Raw genomic sequence first — 18,349 nt, forward strand, 5'->3', positions numbered from 1 at the left:
AAAATGAAAACTATCGATGCATAAAAGAGCCTTTTCCCCCTTAAATAAAAGAATACAATGGTCCATCCCACCCGTCACTTTAAAAACCAATAAATCACCTATTCAACGTTTACTCAGAGACCCATTTACTTAGAGCCCAGCCACAGTGAAAGCTCATCTTGAACAAACAAGTTTGTGAGCCTCTTCTTTAGGCAAACGTGTCACCTCCTTAATTCAATTTTACTTGAAAAATATGTATTTTTCTCTTATGGCACAGATTGCTGTTGACAGAAAACTCGCCACACTGACCCTGACCTCATGTCCACTCTTGAACCAGAAAAGAAATACTGGACTCAGCTTGGAAGAAAACGTGCATACGCCTTTCATAGGAAACTGTGTGGCACGCAGCTCACAGAGGGTTGGCTGGGCCTGCGCCCAGGGCCCAGGCAGACAGGCTGCCACCCTCAGGAGGGGACACTCAGCTGACGGTTCCTGCAGCTTCCTCTGAACCAATGTCCCTTGAGGTCCTGGGTGCCTGCAAGTATGCTTCTTCCTGCCTGACCAAGCCCCTTCCACTTTCCGAAAGCCTACTTGCATCTTTGGTGACATTTTTCAACGTTTGATATTAAATCTAGAATGTGTGCATTGCGCGCCTCTGGTCTGGCAACCAATGGGAGGGAAAGGGGTCTGAGCAAAGGAGGGGAGCAGGAGAGAGAAGACAAGACTGAAGGGGGAAGACACTCACTGGGAGAGAGGGTTCTCAGTGTGGAAGGGGGCAAGGAAACACCGGTGGGACTGCACTGGTATTGCAAGTATTATTGCAATTGCATGAAAAAAACACACCATACAGTTTTACATCTCTCTCTATGGTTATTACAACTACATACAGTTATATATACACGTACAGTTATAGTTACATGCACAGCTATATCTATATCTGAAATCAATATTAGTAGCATGGAGACATTGCTACTTTCCCCATTATAAAGAATGAGTGGGGGGCAAGGTGGGCGGGAGGGTTCCTTTCTTACGATGCAATGCCAACTACAAAATACTGAAGGTATAATGCAGTTAAAAAACATCATTTGGAGCGCAATTGTAAGAATTATGTTGTAACCATGAAAATGGCGTCACCTAGTACAGTCTTGAGGACGTTTCAGACAGACCCACATGGAGGCTATTCTCTAACTGGCCTGGGTGCTGCAAAAAGAATAACCTCATGAAAAGCAAATGAGCCTAAGGAAACACTGCAGATGAAAGATAGAGTACAAAAGGCACAGCAGCTTGATGGGACCTGTGGCCCTGGACTAGATCTTTAACAGAACATAAAAAAGCTACAAAAACATTGTTTGGACAACTGAAGAAACTGGAATATGGACTGTAGATGAGGTGAAACACTTGCATAAGTGTTAGTGGCCTGAATTAATAAGTGTGCTGTGGTTATCTAAACGTACAACCCTGTTCTTAGGGAGCATACATGGGGCATGATGTCTACCACCTTCTCTCAAATTGGTCAGAACGAACAAAAAGGTTTACACAGAGGTGGAGAGGGCGAAATGACAAACCAAATGTGGCCAAATATTTAAAAGGAGTGAATCTGGGTAAAGTGTAAAAGTGAGTGCTTACTGATATTCTTGCACTTTCTGTAAGCTTCCGTTTGTTTTAAAATAAAAGTTATATAAAAATAGCATAAATACACCCATTTGCTTAGTATATGTACTGCGGAAGTGAGCAATATACCCATTTGTTTAAAAATGTAAAAAATATACATAATCCATGTATATATTTATTGTATATGCATAAAATTCTTTTATTGTGAGAAAAGATTGGATTCTGAAACAAGTAATAGATATTTAACTCTATACTTTTGCTGGTACTTATAGATGTACCTAATTTTTTGAACAGCTGTTATATTCCACTCTATGGATATCCCAATAATTCAGCCAGTTTCCAATGTTTATTATATTTATGAATATTTAAGTGGTTCCTTATATGATTATGTTTATTTTTACTTATGTAGTTGAATAGCTAGTATGTTCACAGTTTTTAAAAAATCAAAAGGTGTGAAACGACATACAGTAAAAATCTGCTTTCAACCCCTGATGACCATATACCCCCATTGGCTTGGTCAAGACTGAGTTTACAGCCATCATCCCAGCATAATTGTGCATTGCCCCTTTCTTCCTTCAGAAGTATGCGAGTTTGGGAGATAAATTATGCAGACACCCAACTTATATTCCTGTTCCTTCAGCACGCTGCCACCCCAGGCACCCATAGGCACGTGTGTTATCTCAGTATACTTCTGAAGATCTCATGCATATATCAGGAAACACATACATAAATTCTATTTTTAAATAAAATAAACAAAGGAGTATATCCAGGCTGTTTTGGTTTAACTTTTATTTTAAAACTACCTTCAACATCTAGAAATTGCAAGAATATTAAGAACCCTTTACCCAGATTCATACCTTTTAAATATTTTGCCCCACTTGGTTTATCATGTCCAGAGCCACCATTGCTTTCACCTGGATTACAGCTCCCTCCTCTCTCAACCCTCTTCTAATTGATTTGGGAAAATTAATACACAAAGGAAGATGCTAAGAGGACCACCCTGGAAACCTCATGGAGTAGGATACTGGCAGAAATGGTAGCAGAGGGAGGGGGTCTGGAGAAAGTGGAGTGTGTGAGTGCACAAGAGCGGTTAGCAAATGCAGTTTTGAGGATCAAAGAATCACAAAGTCTGTAGACACCCCATGCATTTTCTGTGATTGACACGAAACCCTGGAAATGCCTTTTGTCCCTGGAGACCTTTATAAACTAGTAACTAACAGGTGTACCATATACTTGGAGGCTCAGGTGAAAGAGAAAAACAGAGGCTGAAATTTTAGCATTTTCTACCTCAATCCTGAATAACTTCAGTAGAAGCCTTCATACATAATTCCATTTACGTCAACAACAACAAAATAAGCATGTGGATTTTGCCCTTATTGTGTTCACGGTCCAATGAAGAGTTGAAACAAGCTAATGGAATTTGTATTCAAGTACCAGAATCAGCACAGCCAAACCAGACACCTCACCCCACCCGTCTCCAGCCTCACAGGCAGGTATCTCTTGACCTTGGCCATTCGCTGGTTTCCATATTGCTCAGTGTAAGGGTCCGGTCTCCTCTCCTCTCCAGATATAAGTGTCTGAAGAGGCACATACAACGGTGTTCGTGGCAGCAGTACTGGGGATACCTGCAGACTACACCAGGCCCAAGCGACTGTCAGGTGCGGAAGGGACCCATCCACTGGGGGTAGGTACAGGTATAATGGTACCACTGATACATACACGCATCTAACACCAATATACATGCATAAGTATATACATATATGTGTACATACACACATATATAGTGGCATTAGATAGAGATGACAGAATACTAGCTAGAGATGAAAATGAGCAACTGCAGCTACACACGACATGGAGAAATACTGAAAACAATAGTAAGTGAAAAGGACAGAACCTATATGCTGGGAGTAAGCAAAACTATAGAAACCATGCTCCTATAGCTTAAATATGGAATGGCGAGGGCTAAGACTCTAAAGGGCAGCGTGGAGGACGCAGCTGCATTAGAGAGGAGGTCAAGACTGGAAAGGGTTTGTGTGTGAGCTTGGATAAGGCACATGGCCTCTTTGTGTGACTTTTTATCATCTGCAAGATGGAACAGTCCATGGAAAGCAAGAACAGTGGCCAAGGCAGAATACACACACAGAATACATTCTCTGTTACATTCAACCCCGACCATCCTAGGTCCTGCTCAAAAGTGCACCTGTTTTAATGGGCCAAGGACCCCGGTGAACTGGTCAGGATGGCTGTGCCCTCCTCCTTTGCAGCAGTGGCCACCTGCCTGGAAATGCTAAGTAGGAAGCAGGCCCAGAGCCGAACATAAACGTCTGTAACCAAGTCCGAGGCTGCTCCCTTCCCTTGGTGCTCAGCTCATCTCTCTTGCTGGAGCCCCTTAACCACAGAGGGACTTGAGAGACTGACTGACCCCGCATATTGCCAGGATTACACCATCCCACAAGCCGCAGGATTCTGCGTCACAGTTACTCCCACCCCCTTACCTGGAAAACCAGGTGAGCTCTCCTTAGACTAGCAGAAGGTGCCTCTAAGCGCACACGGACGTGATTCCCAGCTTACTCCTGGGAGGGGCTGCAGCTCCTCCAGGACCCGTATTTCCCAAGCATATAAAAGCAGGCACCTGCTTGCTTACTAATTCCCAGGATCACCTGAGGGCATCCTGCTCACCTGCTTACAGCTGGTCTTCTTAAAGGGTCGCTTCAGAAGCCTTCACAGAGCGGAACTGGTAATTCCAGTTCCATTGACTTTGGGACAGATCCCGTCATGCATCAAGGCAATCCTGTCAGAAGAGCAGGGGCAGTTGGGATATTCTATCTTTAGATCTGTGCCACCCCTAGAACTCATGAATGTCCCTCCAGGCAAATCCTGGAGTGTCTCCACCCTGTCAGTTAGAAGGTGTTCTCAGGTGGTCAGAGAAGCTAGTCCACCTGGAGGACTGGCCCTTTGACTCTCTGCCTTCCTGGGAGGGTACCACACCTGCCAAAACAAAGTTTCAACAGCAGGGGACTCTGAACAAACCGCAAAGCTCTCTCTGCCCACATGGTCTCTGAGCTGAGCTCTGTTTCTGGGACTTGAGATTTGGGAGGCAGTTAGTCCAGTGTTTTTCAAACTATGAGGAACGTGGGAACCACTGGAGATCCTGTTACCATTTGGATTCTGATTCAGAAAGTCTGGGGTGGGAGCTGACTTGAATTTCTAACAAGACCACAGGAGACACCAAGGCTGTTGGTTCACAAACCTCACCTGGAGTCGCAGAGGGCTAGCGTGCTGACTTCCAGGCACGCTTGTCAGGCAGCCATCTGCAGACAGAATCCTAGTCTTAACTGCTGTGGGATCTTGCACCAGTCCTTTCCCTCTGGAGTTGAGTCTATGATTAACCCTTCCCCCATTCCCCTTGAGGGAGTGAGTTTGTAAAGCAGTAATTTTCTCAGATTTGGTGCACTTCAGTGATTTTCTATCTCATTTAGTGAACCCCCTCCCACTGGTTGGGTTGTAACTTTCTCAGTATAGCCCTCAGATTGACCCTGGCACTTGTTAAAAGGGTCATGAACCAGGCACAGTGAATTAGAAACCCTGGAGGGTGCAGTCTGTGTTATAAGCCCTTGGGGGAACGCAGACCCACACTCAAATGGGGGAACCATTGCCTTTGCCAGAAAGATCAAGAGTCAAGCAGAACCACTGGAGCAAAGCAAATATCCAAGAATGAGGAAAGGGCTAAATGATGGGATTCAACTGTAATTAAAATGCAAATTGCCTTAATATGAAGAAAAACTTGTGTAAAACTTGGGAGTAAATCACAGGACTGTATAAACTGCATGTGCCAGTTTTGTGTTCACCTCAAAATAGTGGACTGGTATGTGTACTTAGCAAGGTTTTCAACAAGTCCCTTTATTTTCATCTGCCATATAAAAATATTTTTGATACTGAGCAAAGCTTTCTAAGCATCCATAACAGATAGAGGACGGGGTGACTAGAAGGGTCTGCATGTGAGTGGAGAGTAATGAGTGAGCGACTACAGATACCTGAGGTGCCTTACATAAGAGAAAGTACCTTCAGTGACTGGTAAAAGGGGCAGCAAAATCTCTAGAGGGAATTCTAAGTTCAGCTTCATAATACGCTTAAGTTGAGACCTGATCATGCGTTAGGTCGTTTGAAATACAAGCGTGCAAATCTGAAAGTAATGCAAAACCATGCTTTGTGTCCCGTGGAAAGCGGAGATACAGATGGGAGGGAATATTTTATAAAAACCAAAACCAAAACCAACTTGATTTCCCGCATAGTCACACACAGGAAGCAAGCAACCAAATACTGTCACATTATGCAAAACCATGATCTTTAAGATGAAGCACTGTGGCCAATTTGCTCTAAGAAGCCTGTCTCTGCCTTATGAGTAGGGACCCTTCCGTAGGAAATTGATGAGTGATAGAATCAAATGACAACTGACCAAAAAAAAAAGCTATTAATGAAAGGAGTCTCCTTAAAATAAAGACAAAACAATAACTACCATCAAACTTACTGAAAAAATCTCTCAAACACTGACATTAAAGACAACGCAAAATAATTTTTTCAAAGGCACGTACACAACTTTGCTCACAAATGACTTCTGTAGCCATAGAACTAATGAAACATATTTTCATATTCTGTATAAAATCCCAAGCTGTTTGTAAAGCCCGAACTAAAGCACGGAAGTAAAAGATAAATAGGAAAAATTCTGTCTTTTAAAATCTGTATTATATAGGATCCATTTCTAAGAGCGCAGGTGCAAATTCATGTTTTTTAAAAAACCAAATCCTAACCACAATAATGAATGTACAAAACAACCCAAATATGAAACAGAAGTTTCCCGCGGCCGCCGAGGGGCACAGACGCCGCGCCGCGCCTAAGCCTCCAGCGCAGACGCGGCAGGATCGGCCCCTGTGGGCCGCCGTCCACACGCCAGCTACGTCACCTTCCCAGAGTGGCCCGCGGGCGCGCCGGCGCCGCCGGGTGATGACGTATATCCGGCAGCTACTGTGCCGACTGGGCTCCGTATCGCAAAGGCTGAGCGCGCAACCCTGAGTGAAACTATAGTAATTCTAGTCTTCAAAACAGGCTTCCTTAGCTAGAGAAAATACTTCGAATTATTAAATTACTGGATACTTAAATTCATTCCCACAGATTAGTCCAAAAGTACCCGTCTTAAATAAACATAACGCCATAAAAACATGTCCCTTTAAAAAAGTGTTTCACTCAGAAGGAATTGAATCATTGAAGAACAAAAAAAAAGTAACATCACATATTTCAAAGGAAATTTTCCTTTCTTTACAAAGATTCCTATTTTCCGGATAGTTGTGACCTAAAATTGGTTCTTAATTAAAAAACTTTCAAACTTGGCACATACTGCATTCTGAATAAATGCATGCTGCTACCGGCTAAGTTTAATGCAATTACCTTTATATGATCTATATGCACTGTAGTACATATACACATATACAATGAAAGTATTTCTTACGTGCAGATCTGAAAGAAACCAAATGCAGATGTTGCAAGGTGTAACTGCACACCTCAGAGGTTGAGGTGGACTTTCATTTCCTAATTTTTGAATTAGTTATTCTTTCAGTTTGTAACATTAGCATACATGCCTCCTTAAAAGAAATAGTCAACATGGTTAAAAATACATATAGGCATATATCTCCGATTATTTAAAAACAAGAGACCGAAAACAGTTGAAGGGCACTCTTAAACATGACTCTGGGAGGAGTTCAATCACGTTGGAATTATTCCTGGCCTCCCCCTGAATTTTCCTGTAGTGCTGATGTTTTCTATCATTACATTAAAAACTTAAAAGTCAATATCCAAATAATTAACAGGAAAAAAGAAAACACGAAGTTCCTAATTTTTGCAGTAGTTTGGAGCATTGACTTGCTTACGCCGTGGAATGCAACAGATAAAAGTTTCCGCTGTTATTGTAACATACAAGGACGGAGGCCCCCACCGGGGAAACACGTCCACGTGTCACTGTCGTTGCAGAAAAGCAGAAAAGTTGAGCTCCAGGCTGAGCCGGTGAGAGGAAAGGGAACACGGATAGGTACTACAAGTAGGGGTGAAAATAAACGAAGTTCAGTATCTATTTTGAAAAAATTCGGAGACTTCCTTATTTGAAAAGCTTGCAAAACAAAAATTTGTCAAAGAATATTTTTAAAAGTCAAAATTCAGTTATTAATCTTGAAACTCAGGTGAAATTTTGTCCCACTCAAGCAAATGTTCTTGAGTTAGACTTTTTTTTTATTAAGTTAAATACCAAAACCCGCAAGACAAATCCTAAAATGTAACTTCACTACAATAGTATCCCCACTTAAATAAACTAACGAAGCACAATAGCTTCAACATAATTTTTAAAAGGTTTCAAAATTCAGACCAATGAAATTAGACAAGAGAAATAAAAACAGTACTACAAATATGCTTATTAGCGAGATTTTACAGACAATACGTGTAAAACAAAACGTGTATAGAAATAAAAACACTTTATTGTTCTGAGGAAAGGCTACCTGTATTCTGAAATTTCTAAAATCAAAACACAGGCATTCCCCCTCCTCCCACGTCCCCAGAGGGAGGAGGCGGCCGAGCAGTCAGGAACCACCGGCGATCCCCTCTGGAGCTTGATGCAAACCACTGTTGGAAATTCTGCACACAGAAGAATCCCGTAGGAAGCGGGAGGGCACAGTCCCAGAGGTGCACCTGTCCCCGCCCCGTTACGCTGCGCATGCTCACAAGATCGTCCCCCCCCCCCCCGCCGCAGGCCTCCAGGCCGTCACGTGACCTCCCAGGCGCGCCGCCGGCGGCCAGCGGCGCACAGCGATGGCGTGTCTCCTGTTGGCTGCAATGTTCTGGCGGACGCGCTGCTGGAACCACCTAGACTTCCGGGCAGTGGGCGCTTAGTCTCTGGTTTCCCATTATGCGCTATCCTGCAGGCGGCCCAGAAATAAGAATTTTAAATTATTTCTTATCCCCCGCCCCCCCCAGAAGCCAAACATAGCATTATGTTTCACTTTTGAAATAATTTTTTTTTTTAAAAGACTCCTAGTTTAATGTGAAAATTTAAAATCTATAAGATTTAATTTTCCTCAAAAGCATAAATTAAAACTCGGGATATAGTAGCATGCTAAAAAGAAATCAGATTTTTAAGACCGTTTTGTCCTCTTCTAAATTTTCAAATGCTCTGTAAATTACAAAGTGAACAGATTTTAATTAAAACCTCAGCTAAATCTGGGCATAACAGGCTAATCGGTTGGACCGAGAGGGGAGGAGGCGAGTCTTATTTCCTAGAGAATAAAATAGTTAATGAATGTTACGTTTTCAATACAAAGAAAATGTCTTATTTTCAAGTCTAAGAGTATGTTTTCAAGAATGATAAGGAACCTCATCACTTTGACTCTGACAAAAGATTTCAAAGAACTATAGGAAAAAAAAATAGTTAAAAGTGATCGTGTACTGGAAAAAATGCTAACAAAACTTAAGGTGTTAGAATAATTCAAAATTGGTAACGAGACCCCTTCAAATGAAGAATTAGCCGTGGGGGCAGAGCCCCAGAAAGAAGTTTCCAGGCTCTCGGCCTCACATAGACAGGTGCTGGCTCAGGTAGTAAATGGCCAACTGTGATTGCATGGCCATCAGCTGTGGCTAGTTGGCCGTCAGCTGTAACCAGTGAGCCATTGGCCACTAATATAACTGCTGTGGCTACGCTAGAAGAGAGGAGAGAAGGATGGGGGCTAGCAAGAAGATGGCGGCTGGGCTGGCAAGTGTGGATGGTGGGTTGCAGACAAAAGGGACAGCAGGTCGCACGTCCAGTGAACCCAGCCTCCAGTGAGACCGTAGTGGTATGACTCCCCTACCTAAGTCTCCGTGGGTGTTCCTTTTTGGCCTCACCATATCCTGCGTTCTTGTATGGGGAGCGGGAGAAGAGACCTCGCAGGCCTCCCTGCATGACATTAGCCAAAGAAGAAACACAAACATGAGGTTATAACTCACTTAGAGAAACTCCAGCAAGGTGAAAATAAAGTGATAATCTTTTTCTCAGATTGGAAAACTCTTGATGAACAAACAACCCATGTAATTGCATTCATTTTATGAACTATCTTGCAGCTGATGAAAATGACACACATAGATATACATAGGCATACACTTATGGGAGGGTGAATTTGACATAGAATAGATGCAACTGAACATGCTGTGTAATAAAATTTGAACTATGTATGTGTGTCCATGGACACACTTCTGTATGTTTATGTCTGTAAATGAAATCAGTGAGTCTGATAGGGTTCAAACCAACCTTAACAACAGTTAATTACAAAAAGTGGCATAAAAAGTGGGTAAGGAGCCAGGCTTACCTGCATTTTTACTGTGAATAATTTTGACTAGTGTCCCCCCGCCCCACCCCAGAAGCCAAACAGCATTATGTTTCGCTTTTGAAATAAAGTTTTTTTTTTTTAAAGACTCCTAGTTTAATGTGAATGTAACTATTTCTGGTTCTTGGACCTATCTTTTCCTTGTCCTGACTTTTTCTGCTTTCAGCCTTCTGAGAATTCATCCCTCCCATCACAACTCAGCAATTTCCCGAGCAGCTACTGATGACAATATGCTGGGAGCTTTCTAACAAGGCTGACTTTGGCCCCTCACTCTCTTGATGCCACATGGTGCTGCAATCCTGAATACTATAAACCAAGTGACGTTTCCATTCCTGAAACATGACTGATTAAAGCATGAAAGTGAGCTGTGCGTGGACTATTCACAAACTGCACGGGAAAGTGTAAGGGGTTGAAGAGGATGGTGCAAGCTATAAACCATAATTCCTTGTGGCCATTGGGATGTTTTTTCCTCCATCAAACCCTCCATTCTTTTGCCTGCATAGACTCTTTCTCTGAAACCAAGGGTTTGCTTTAGAAACTTCTCACACACCAAGAAACCAGAATTTTCAATTTATAGTCATACAGGTGGCATTTCTATGAGGAAGATGGTCAAATGTAGTTAACGAATGTATAAAAAAACCAACAACATAAAATCTATTAATTGCAGTATCATGAAATACTGTCAAAATCTAGCCCTAGTATGTATATCCAACTGGATTCAGGTAGAGGAAACATTCTCTACCTATGGTGTTTCAAATATTTTGTCATCTGTCCATACTCTGTTTCCTGCCTATTTTTGTCTTCCCTGCTCTATTTTCCTTGAATTTCTACTACTTACCCTTTATGTCTCTAATCATACTTTGCTTCCTTCCCCGACCACTTAAATCTATACTACAGGCCCACACATCCTCTGAAATCCTCCAGGACTGTGCATAAGCCAAATTACAGGATTTCTACTGTAGGGTAAGGAAAAAATATTTTTCTATCCTAGGTTCTCATCTGGGAATCTGTAACAAAAGACAGATCAACAAGAGAAAGCATACAGATTTATTTGTTTTACATGATACGGAAGCTTTCTTAAGGAAATGAGGACCCATAAAAATGGCTAAACCTGAGTGTTATACAAGGATTGATGAAGAGTGGAAAGTCATGGGAAAATGTATTAGAACAAAAGTGTGTGAACTAAGTCTAGTAATCTGGGGGTTACTTAGCAAGGCCCATTCATTCAGATTCCTCTTGGTGTCCCCGTCTTTAGAGCTAAAGATGCTCCTTTCCTCTGAGTGTAGGGAGGGACCTGTCACATGAGCCTCTTACTACCTGCTTCAGGGAAGAAGGTCAGAGAGTCTCCAGCTTTATCAAATTTCTTCAGTTTGAAATACTCAATATGCCAACGGGCTGTATTTGGGGGTAGAGTATCCTGAATCCTGTCCTACCCAAAATGTAATTACCTAATCATTTATCTGAATCCCCACTTCACTGATGATGTCCATGGGAGGAAAGCTGTATTCTTCATTCACCTTTCCATTCACTACACAGAACAAAGTACATGCCACATGGGTGCCACTCCAATTTTGTTTGCACACATGCAGCAATTTCCTTCTATTCATCTTCTCTTCCCCAAATTAGGCACAATTTAGCATTTAAGTAGCACCACCCTAAAGTGTAGAAATATTATTTGACTTTTTACTACATTGTGATTCCTCAGTTTCTCCTAATTGCACGGAAGTAAAATGACCTTAGTCCTTCCTACCTGTCTGGCCTCATCTCCTCCAAACCTCCAATTACAAGTCTAGGAACTGGCCGCGCTGATTCCTTTGTAGTTTGTCAATGTGCCTGGCTCCTTTTTGCCTCCTCACACTTGCAAATTTCCCTTTCTTCTCCCAAGTCCTTTCCTTCCGAAGTTGTGTGCACTTGAAGTCGGTATTCACCTTCTAAAAATTAATGTGCTTGTCATCTTACTTCAGAAACTGATGTTTACCTCTCATGGTTTTTTTTTTAATTTATTGGGGTGACAATTGTTAGTAAAATTACATAGATTTCAGGTGTACAATTCTGTATTACATCATCTATAAATCCCATTGTGTGTTCACCACCCAGAGTCAGTTCTCCTTTCATTACCATATATTTGATCTCATGTTGTTTTAATTACTTGTGGATTCAACATTTGCAAACACCTACTCACTAAAATGTACTTGTAACTCCCAAATCAATACTCCTGGCAGTTTTGTGGTCATTTGCAGACAAGCAGAAAATAGCGGAAAATTCAAGTAACCCTTTGTTGACCGCTAAGGTCAGACCAGGCAATGATCTGCCTTTTCGTTTCAGCTCTTATGCTGCTGTGGGGAAGGAGAAAATTTCGAGACCCCACATACAGACAGAGTCAGAGATGGGAAAGGAGTGTGGGCATAGAAGGCATCCTGAGCTAGGGATGACGTCATGCACCTGGGGGGGCTTCAAAGGGGCATTGCAGCATGATAAGAAGAGCAGACATTTAGAAAGTCAAAATATTACCCTGCCCTATAGGTGGGTCAAAAAGGGATGATGGCTGATGATCTCTTACGATGGGCAAGGCCCCTAATTCGAGATCTTCTGGGCAGTCAAGGGAGGGCCAGAAGTTCCTCTTGAGACTGAAGCTAAAACTGCCTTTAACTCAAAGTAATCTACATACCAGTGGGGCACACCGTGGGGTGATTCATTCTGAGCCCCCTTACTATAAACAAGTGTCCTTTGCATGATCTATTTAATGCCACTCTGAGTCTGTGAAGGTATTTAGGTCTGGAAGGTAAGTGGGGTTCTGTTGCATTTTTGGATTTTCCTTATGTAGACCAAACAATAGTTCAGTAGACTTCCCATCTATTTAGCTCTAGGGATCCTCTGATCACTACGAGCAAAGCTCTCTGTGTGCCAAACGTTCTGATTACTGAGGTATCCTCCCCTCGCAGGCCTTTATGCTAAGTCACACACCGTGTCTTTGGCAGTTAACTCTTCATAGGAGCAAACCGTTCGAGCCGTCACCAGCTACCTGAGACGCCAGCACAATAAACCTTGAACCTGGTCATTGCACCGATATCATGACTTCAGCCCAAGCAGGTGTTATATTTTGCCCTCCTTGGTGTACCAGCCTTATTAGAATCTACTTCCAGACACCTTCCCCAGGTTTCTTCCAATATCTATTGCAATTCTTTTGGCATAAAGCTATTTCTTCCTGGGTCACCGTGTACTTGTCCCCAGGGATCATGAGGCTATTTGACACTAGTTATGGGTCTAGTAACAAAAAATGCTGATTTGCAGTGGGACTTGAAGACAATGGGCACTCCCTTTAATGGCACCTAACTCAGGTGAGCTTACCACAACGTTTTCAAGGCTGTTCTCTTCAAACAATAGAGAGAAACTACTTCTGCCAGTAAGAAAGGCCAGCGACTTTTTGTTTCCAGATTGTCAGTGTCAACCAAACAGGTATCCCCAGTCCAAGATTCAAGAGCTCATCCTTTCTCAGCATTTACATGAAAAATGTGGTGAAAGTGTGTCATTAAATTGATGTCTGATAGTAACACCAGCTGTGCCACTGCCAGAAATAACCTGGAAGTTCTCAGGTTTTCAGACCAAAACTTGATCTGAGAATTGAGGAACCTGAGCATGTCATTTCCTCTGCCTAAACACTCCGGGGCCCTGAATGGACTCCACCCACGGCACAGACCTTACAGCCATGGCTACTCCCCTCAGGGTCAAGTGCAGCAGTCACGTGAGCTCCCAAGGCACATGCTGCAGGTGGCACTCCATCAGTACTGACAGCGGGTGCTTATTTCATTGTGACACCATCATCCATAACAGGGGGCTGGTGGCGCATTTCATGCTGGCAAGGAGCCCGGGCACACACTCAAGCACAGAGCAATGCCCAGAATCACCTCCCAGTCTCATCTTTGTGGGCCGAGCTCTTGGACCCACTCCAAGTAGTAATTCTTGGTCAGTGATGCTCCAATGAGGGTACGGATGAGATGCAAGAGTTTGAACAGATAACGTGTAATATGAGTTTACCTCCACTTGTGTTGCGATCCACACCTCGCTACTAGGTGCACAGTGGTGGTTCACTGTGTGTGTTGCATTGTGGAACTTGCCAGGGAGAGGTGTCCACAGGAGGTGTCTGATCGGTGGCACTCCACTGTGAAACCACCCCAGGGGAGGTGCCATGGGGAGCTTCTGTCCTCTAGGTTCTGGTGACCGCAATGCACTGCAGGCAGCCATGTTGGCAGCAGGAACTGGGCCCTAGGGAAGCCATGTGTACCGTGGGACCTGATCCTGGAGCAAGGTGTGCATGGTACAAGAGACTGGAGAGGCCATAATGGAAACAGAAATCTCTTCCTCATGCAGCAGCTAACCACCTCCAGCTACTGACGATGCCTACCATTGTGCCAGCTGGCAAATGAAACATTTGAAAGGGCCCGGCTTGATTTTCACACAGTAGGCAATGAATGATGAATTTGAATCTGAGAGGCAACTATTATTAAGTGGCACACGCTTTTTGTAATTAAACTGAGGGGATCATACAGAGACATACTCCTTACGTGCCAGGGAGGTCAGAGAGGTCCCACTAGGTAACTACCACTGACAGAAGAAATTTGGACAACACTTTTGCAAGCAAATGGTGTTGTGTGCCCCTCTGGCCCTCTCGTAATATTACAGGAAGTCCGAGGTGGTAGCCCTACAAATGTCACAGCTTAAAACAACTAAATGTGTTATCTACGTTTTTATGGGTTGTTGGCTCTGCATCTCATAGGACAGCAATGGACGCGTCAGTGGCCTGTGTTGAGTCCAAGCTCACGCTTGTTGGCACTGTTCATTTCCTTGGGGCTCTAGAATTCACGGCAGCTTGCCTCTTCAAAGGCAGCCATGCAGAGAAAGAGTCTCTGACATCAGAGAAGGCCTCAGGTCACAACAGATGATATCTGCTTTAACTCAAAGTCAGCTGAGGAGGGTCCTCCATTAAACCTGCAATACCGCTGCCCCTTTGTCACACAACATAATGATAGTGTTGATACCATTTCCCATATTCCATCGGCAGGTCCTGCCCACACTCATGGGGATGAGACTGTATAAGGGGGCAGCCAGTTGTGGGTCACCCTAACCTGTTCCCCCTGCAGGCATCCCCGCGCAGGCACTGTGCCGCACTGCAAGCACACAGTGGGCATCTTAGCACAGAGGCTGGTGGGGCTCTGGGTCCAGGGCTGCCTTCGTTGTAATCACAGTCGGGCCAGTGCTGAAAAGAGAGCTGAGCCTGAGAACACCCGGGTCGCTCCCTGTGAGGTCTTCCCAGAGCTACACTCACTAGACCTAGGACTCTGCTCCACCAAGTAAATCCCTTCCCACTGGCCCGGCCTCACTGCCTTACTGGTCACATGGCAATCACAGAAATGATTACCTTACAGGAATCGAAGAGTGGGGATCAAAGAGGGGACAGCTCCTGGAACACACATGCTTGATAAATCATTGCTTGTATTTTCCTGACCTGGTACTGCAGGGAAGTGTCTTCCTTCGCAAGCAGCAGTACAGAAAGAAAAAGGAGCACACAAAGAGGACGTCGCCTCCCGTGACTGTACCAGGGTGGGTTGCAGACATCTGTACCCCAAGGATTTGAACGATGCAGGAGGCTAGTTTCCGTCACATCTCCTTCACTTGGCCTGTGCAAAGGACAGACAAAATTTACAGAATGACAGTGCAGTGTCGCAAGCTCAACCTACCGGTGACTCTAACTGCTGCTGCTGCGTCAATGCGGTTTGGTTCTTTGAGCAAATTCACAAGTGCCCTGGAACGTGTATGCAGCTGCCTCTCTGGCAAACGACTTTTCCTCCACGTGTACCCAAAGGCCAATCACAGCTGTTCTCTCTCAGCCCCAAGGCCAGTGATACACCCCTACTCTGTCCCCTCTAGTGTATCACCTCTTTAGCCCCGGGTCACAATCAGTTGGCAGAGATTTTGATTCTGGTCACTCCCTCAGGAAACCCAGCTATTCCATCACAATGATGACTTAACCTAGCAGGCGGGGCCAGCTCTACTCTAAAATTCTTTTTTTTTTTTTTTTTTTTTTTTTTTTTTTAGATTTTATTGGGGAAGGGGAACAGGACTTCATTGGGGAACAGTGTGCACTTCCAGGACTTTTTTCCAAGTCAAGTTGTTGTCCTTTCATTCTTAGTTGTGGAGGGTGCCGTTCAGCTTCAAGTTGTCCTTTCAGTCTTAGTTGTGTTGGGTGCAGCTCAGCTCCAGGTCCAGTTGCCGTTTTCTAGTTGCAGGGGGCACAGTCCACCATCCCTTGCGGGAGTCGAACCGGCAACCTTGTGGTTGAGAGGACGCGCTCCAACCAACTGAGCCATCCAGGAGCTCAGCGGCAGCTCAGCTCAAGGTGCTGTGTTCAATCTTAGTTGCAGGGGGCGGAGCCCACCATTCCTTGCGGGACTCGAGGAGTTGAACCGGCAACCTTGTGGTTGAGAACAAACTGGCCCACGTGGGAATCAAACCGGCAGCCTTCGGAGTTAGGAGCATGGAGCTCTAACCGCCTGAGCCACCAGGCCGGCCCCTAAAATTCTTATTAGTACACTTTGGGGTGTCAGCAGGTGCAGAATAAATCTGACTAAGATTCAGGGGCCTTGAACCCAGTGAATATTTAGGGGCCCAGTGGCAGTAAGCATGTCAGGTATCCCTTTCAAAGGGAAGGATAAGTTGTGGCATGCGGCCCCTCCTACAACCAAACTGGAGGGACGGGAGGCAGATATCTATATCCTCAGCTGAGCATGTTTCCCCGGCCGCCTATAGAGTGACCTGAAAGCTGCTCATTTGGAGTGGGGCCGAGAGAAGGAGACGGGCCAGGCTGCTGTGCCAGCTGCTCTATGACTTGGACCATACATTGCAGCAGACTTGATGGTTCTAGAAGTTTCTAGAAGTTTCACTGGCAGACAGAGATTCTGTTTGGGGCCTTTGGTGGATCTGTAGGTGAGTCACAGTGTAGGAGGGGCCAACATTCAGGGGAAGGGGCTGTCACCGCCCCTCCAAACGGGCTGTGATTTGTTCTAAAGTGCTGCGTTGGTTTCAGAGATGAGATGCTTACCCATGGGCCACTGAGTTACCATGTAACCTGCACTGTCCATTATGACCTGGGTGTTCTCTGACCCATGGAGTCACACAGTTGGTCTTCACAGCAATACGACATCACCAAATGAGTGTGGCATGTCCATGCCGGGACCGAGGCAGGCTCTGAAGGCACAAAGGAGTTACAGTAAGTTGTGGCCCAAATGCCCTGGGTCCTGCTGCTCTCCAGGGCATCTCTCTCAGCCCACAGCCCATGGCACATGGGGGTGCTCTGCTGACAGAGGAAGGAATGATGTGATCTCGGTTAACAGGCCATTTAGCATGATGTGGAGGCATCACCAGAAATTGGACAGCTATAGCACCACAGACCACTGTGTGACATTCGTAAAGGGCAGTGGGTAAGCAAAACCCTCCCGGTGGGCAGGTCACCTCATCATTCACTTTGCTAGAAGGAAAAATGAGGGATGAGGGAGAAGGTGAAGGGATTAGAAAGTACAGATTAGTAGTCACAATATAGCCACGGGGATATGATACGAAAGACAGTTTGGGGACTATAATCAATAATGTTGTAAAGATTTTGTAGGGTGTCAGATGGGCACTGGACTTATCAGGGGGATCACTTCATGGACTGTCTAGATGCCTGACCACTGCGCTGTGTACACCTGAAGCTGAATAATACTGAATGTAAATTATAATTGAATATATATATATTCATATATATATATATATATATATATATATATGAATATATATATATTCATATATATATATATATATAGTCACAGGATGTGGAGTACAGCATAGGGAATAGAGTCAGCGGAACTGTAACAGCTACATATGATGTCAGAGGGGTAATAGATTGGGGGAGGGGGTTATCACTTTGTGAGGGGTGTAAATGTCTAACTATTACATTGTTTTGTACACCTGAAACTAATAAAAATTTTTTAAAAATATGGCCAGATATGCAATTATATGCTAATTCGTAGGCTCTGGCCAATACTTTGGATCTATGATCGGGGATTTGAAAGGACCATGAGTGGAAAATCATTGATAATAAAACTGAGGGAAGAGGTACATGGATAGATACCGACCAATGGGCCAAAAATCGTGAAGAAAATTGTGTCTACTGCGATGCTTAGCACAGTGTGACCTCATGGAGGAGGAAGTCAGCCATCAGGTAGACAAGATGACACTTCTGCAGTTTCCCTCACATGTGGGATATCAAACAAGAATCAAAGTCACAGATATAGACAACAGAATGGTGGTGCCCTGAGGGCAAGGGGGTG

At 44.2% G+C, this 18,349-nt stretch overlaps 1 protein-coding gene across 2 annotated transcripts in view; it reads right to left on the reverse strand.

Annotated features, from left to right (window-relative positions):
- Nucleotides 1-4,503: 4,503 nt before the first annotated feature.
- Nucleotides 4,504-18,349, reverse strand: part of LOC109459032 (uncharacterized) — a 62,595-nt gene continuing 48,749 nt past the window's right edge. Inside the window, exons 19-21 of one of the 2 annotated variants that reach the window (XR_016018250.1) lie at nt 9,474-17,228; nt 6,183-8,546; nt 4,504-4,901 (exon numbers count right to left, since the gene is read on the reverse strand). Coding sequence is in view for 1 of the 2 variants with exons in the window: in XM_088789315.1 (XP_088645441.1) it covers nt 8,393-8,546; nt 9,474-9,559; nt 15,490-15,661 (412 nt within the window). In the remaining variant the exon portion in view is untranslated. Of the gene's footprint in view, nt 4,902-6,182; nt 8,547-9,473; nt 17,229-18,349 lie in introns of those variants that run through there. The other variant, XM_088789315.1, reaches the window with a different exon arrangement.

Source organism: Rhinolophus sinicus, chromosome 13 (genome assembly GCF_057876585.1).
Source record: "Rhinolophus sinicus isolate RSI-liver-muscle chromosome 13, RSI-T2T, whole genome shotgun sequence".
Taxonomy (NCBI): domain Eukaryota; kingdom Metazoa; phylum Chordata; class Mammalia; order Chiroptera; family Rhinolophidae; genus Rhinolophus; species Rhinolophus sinicus.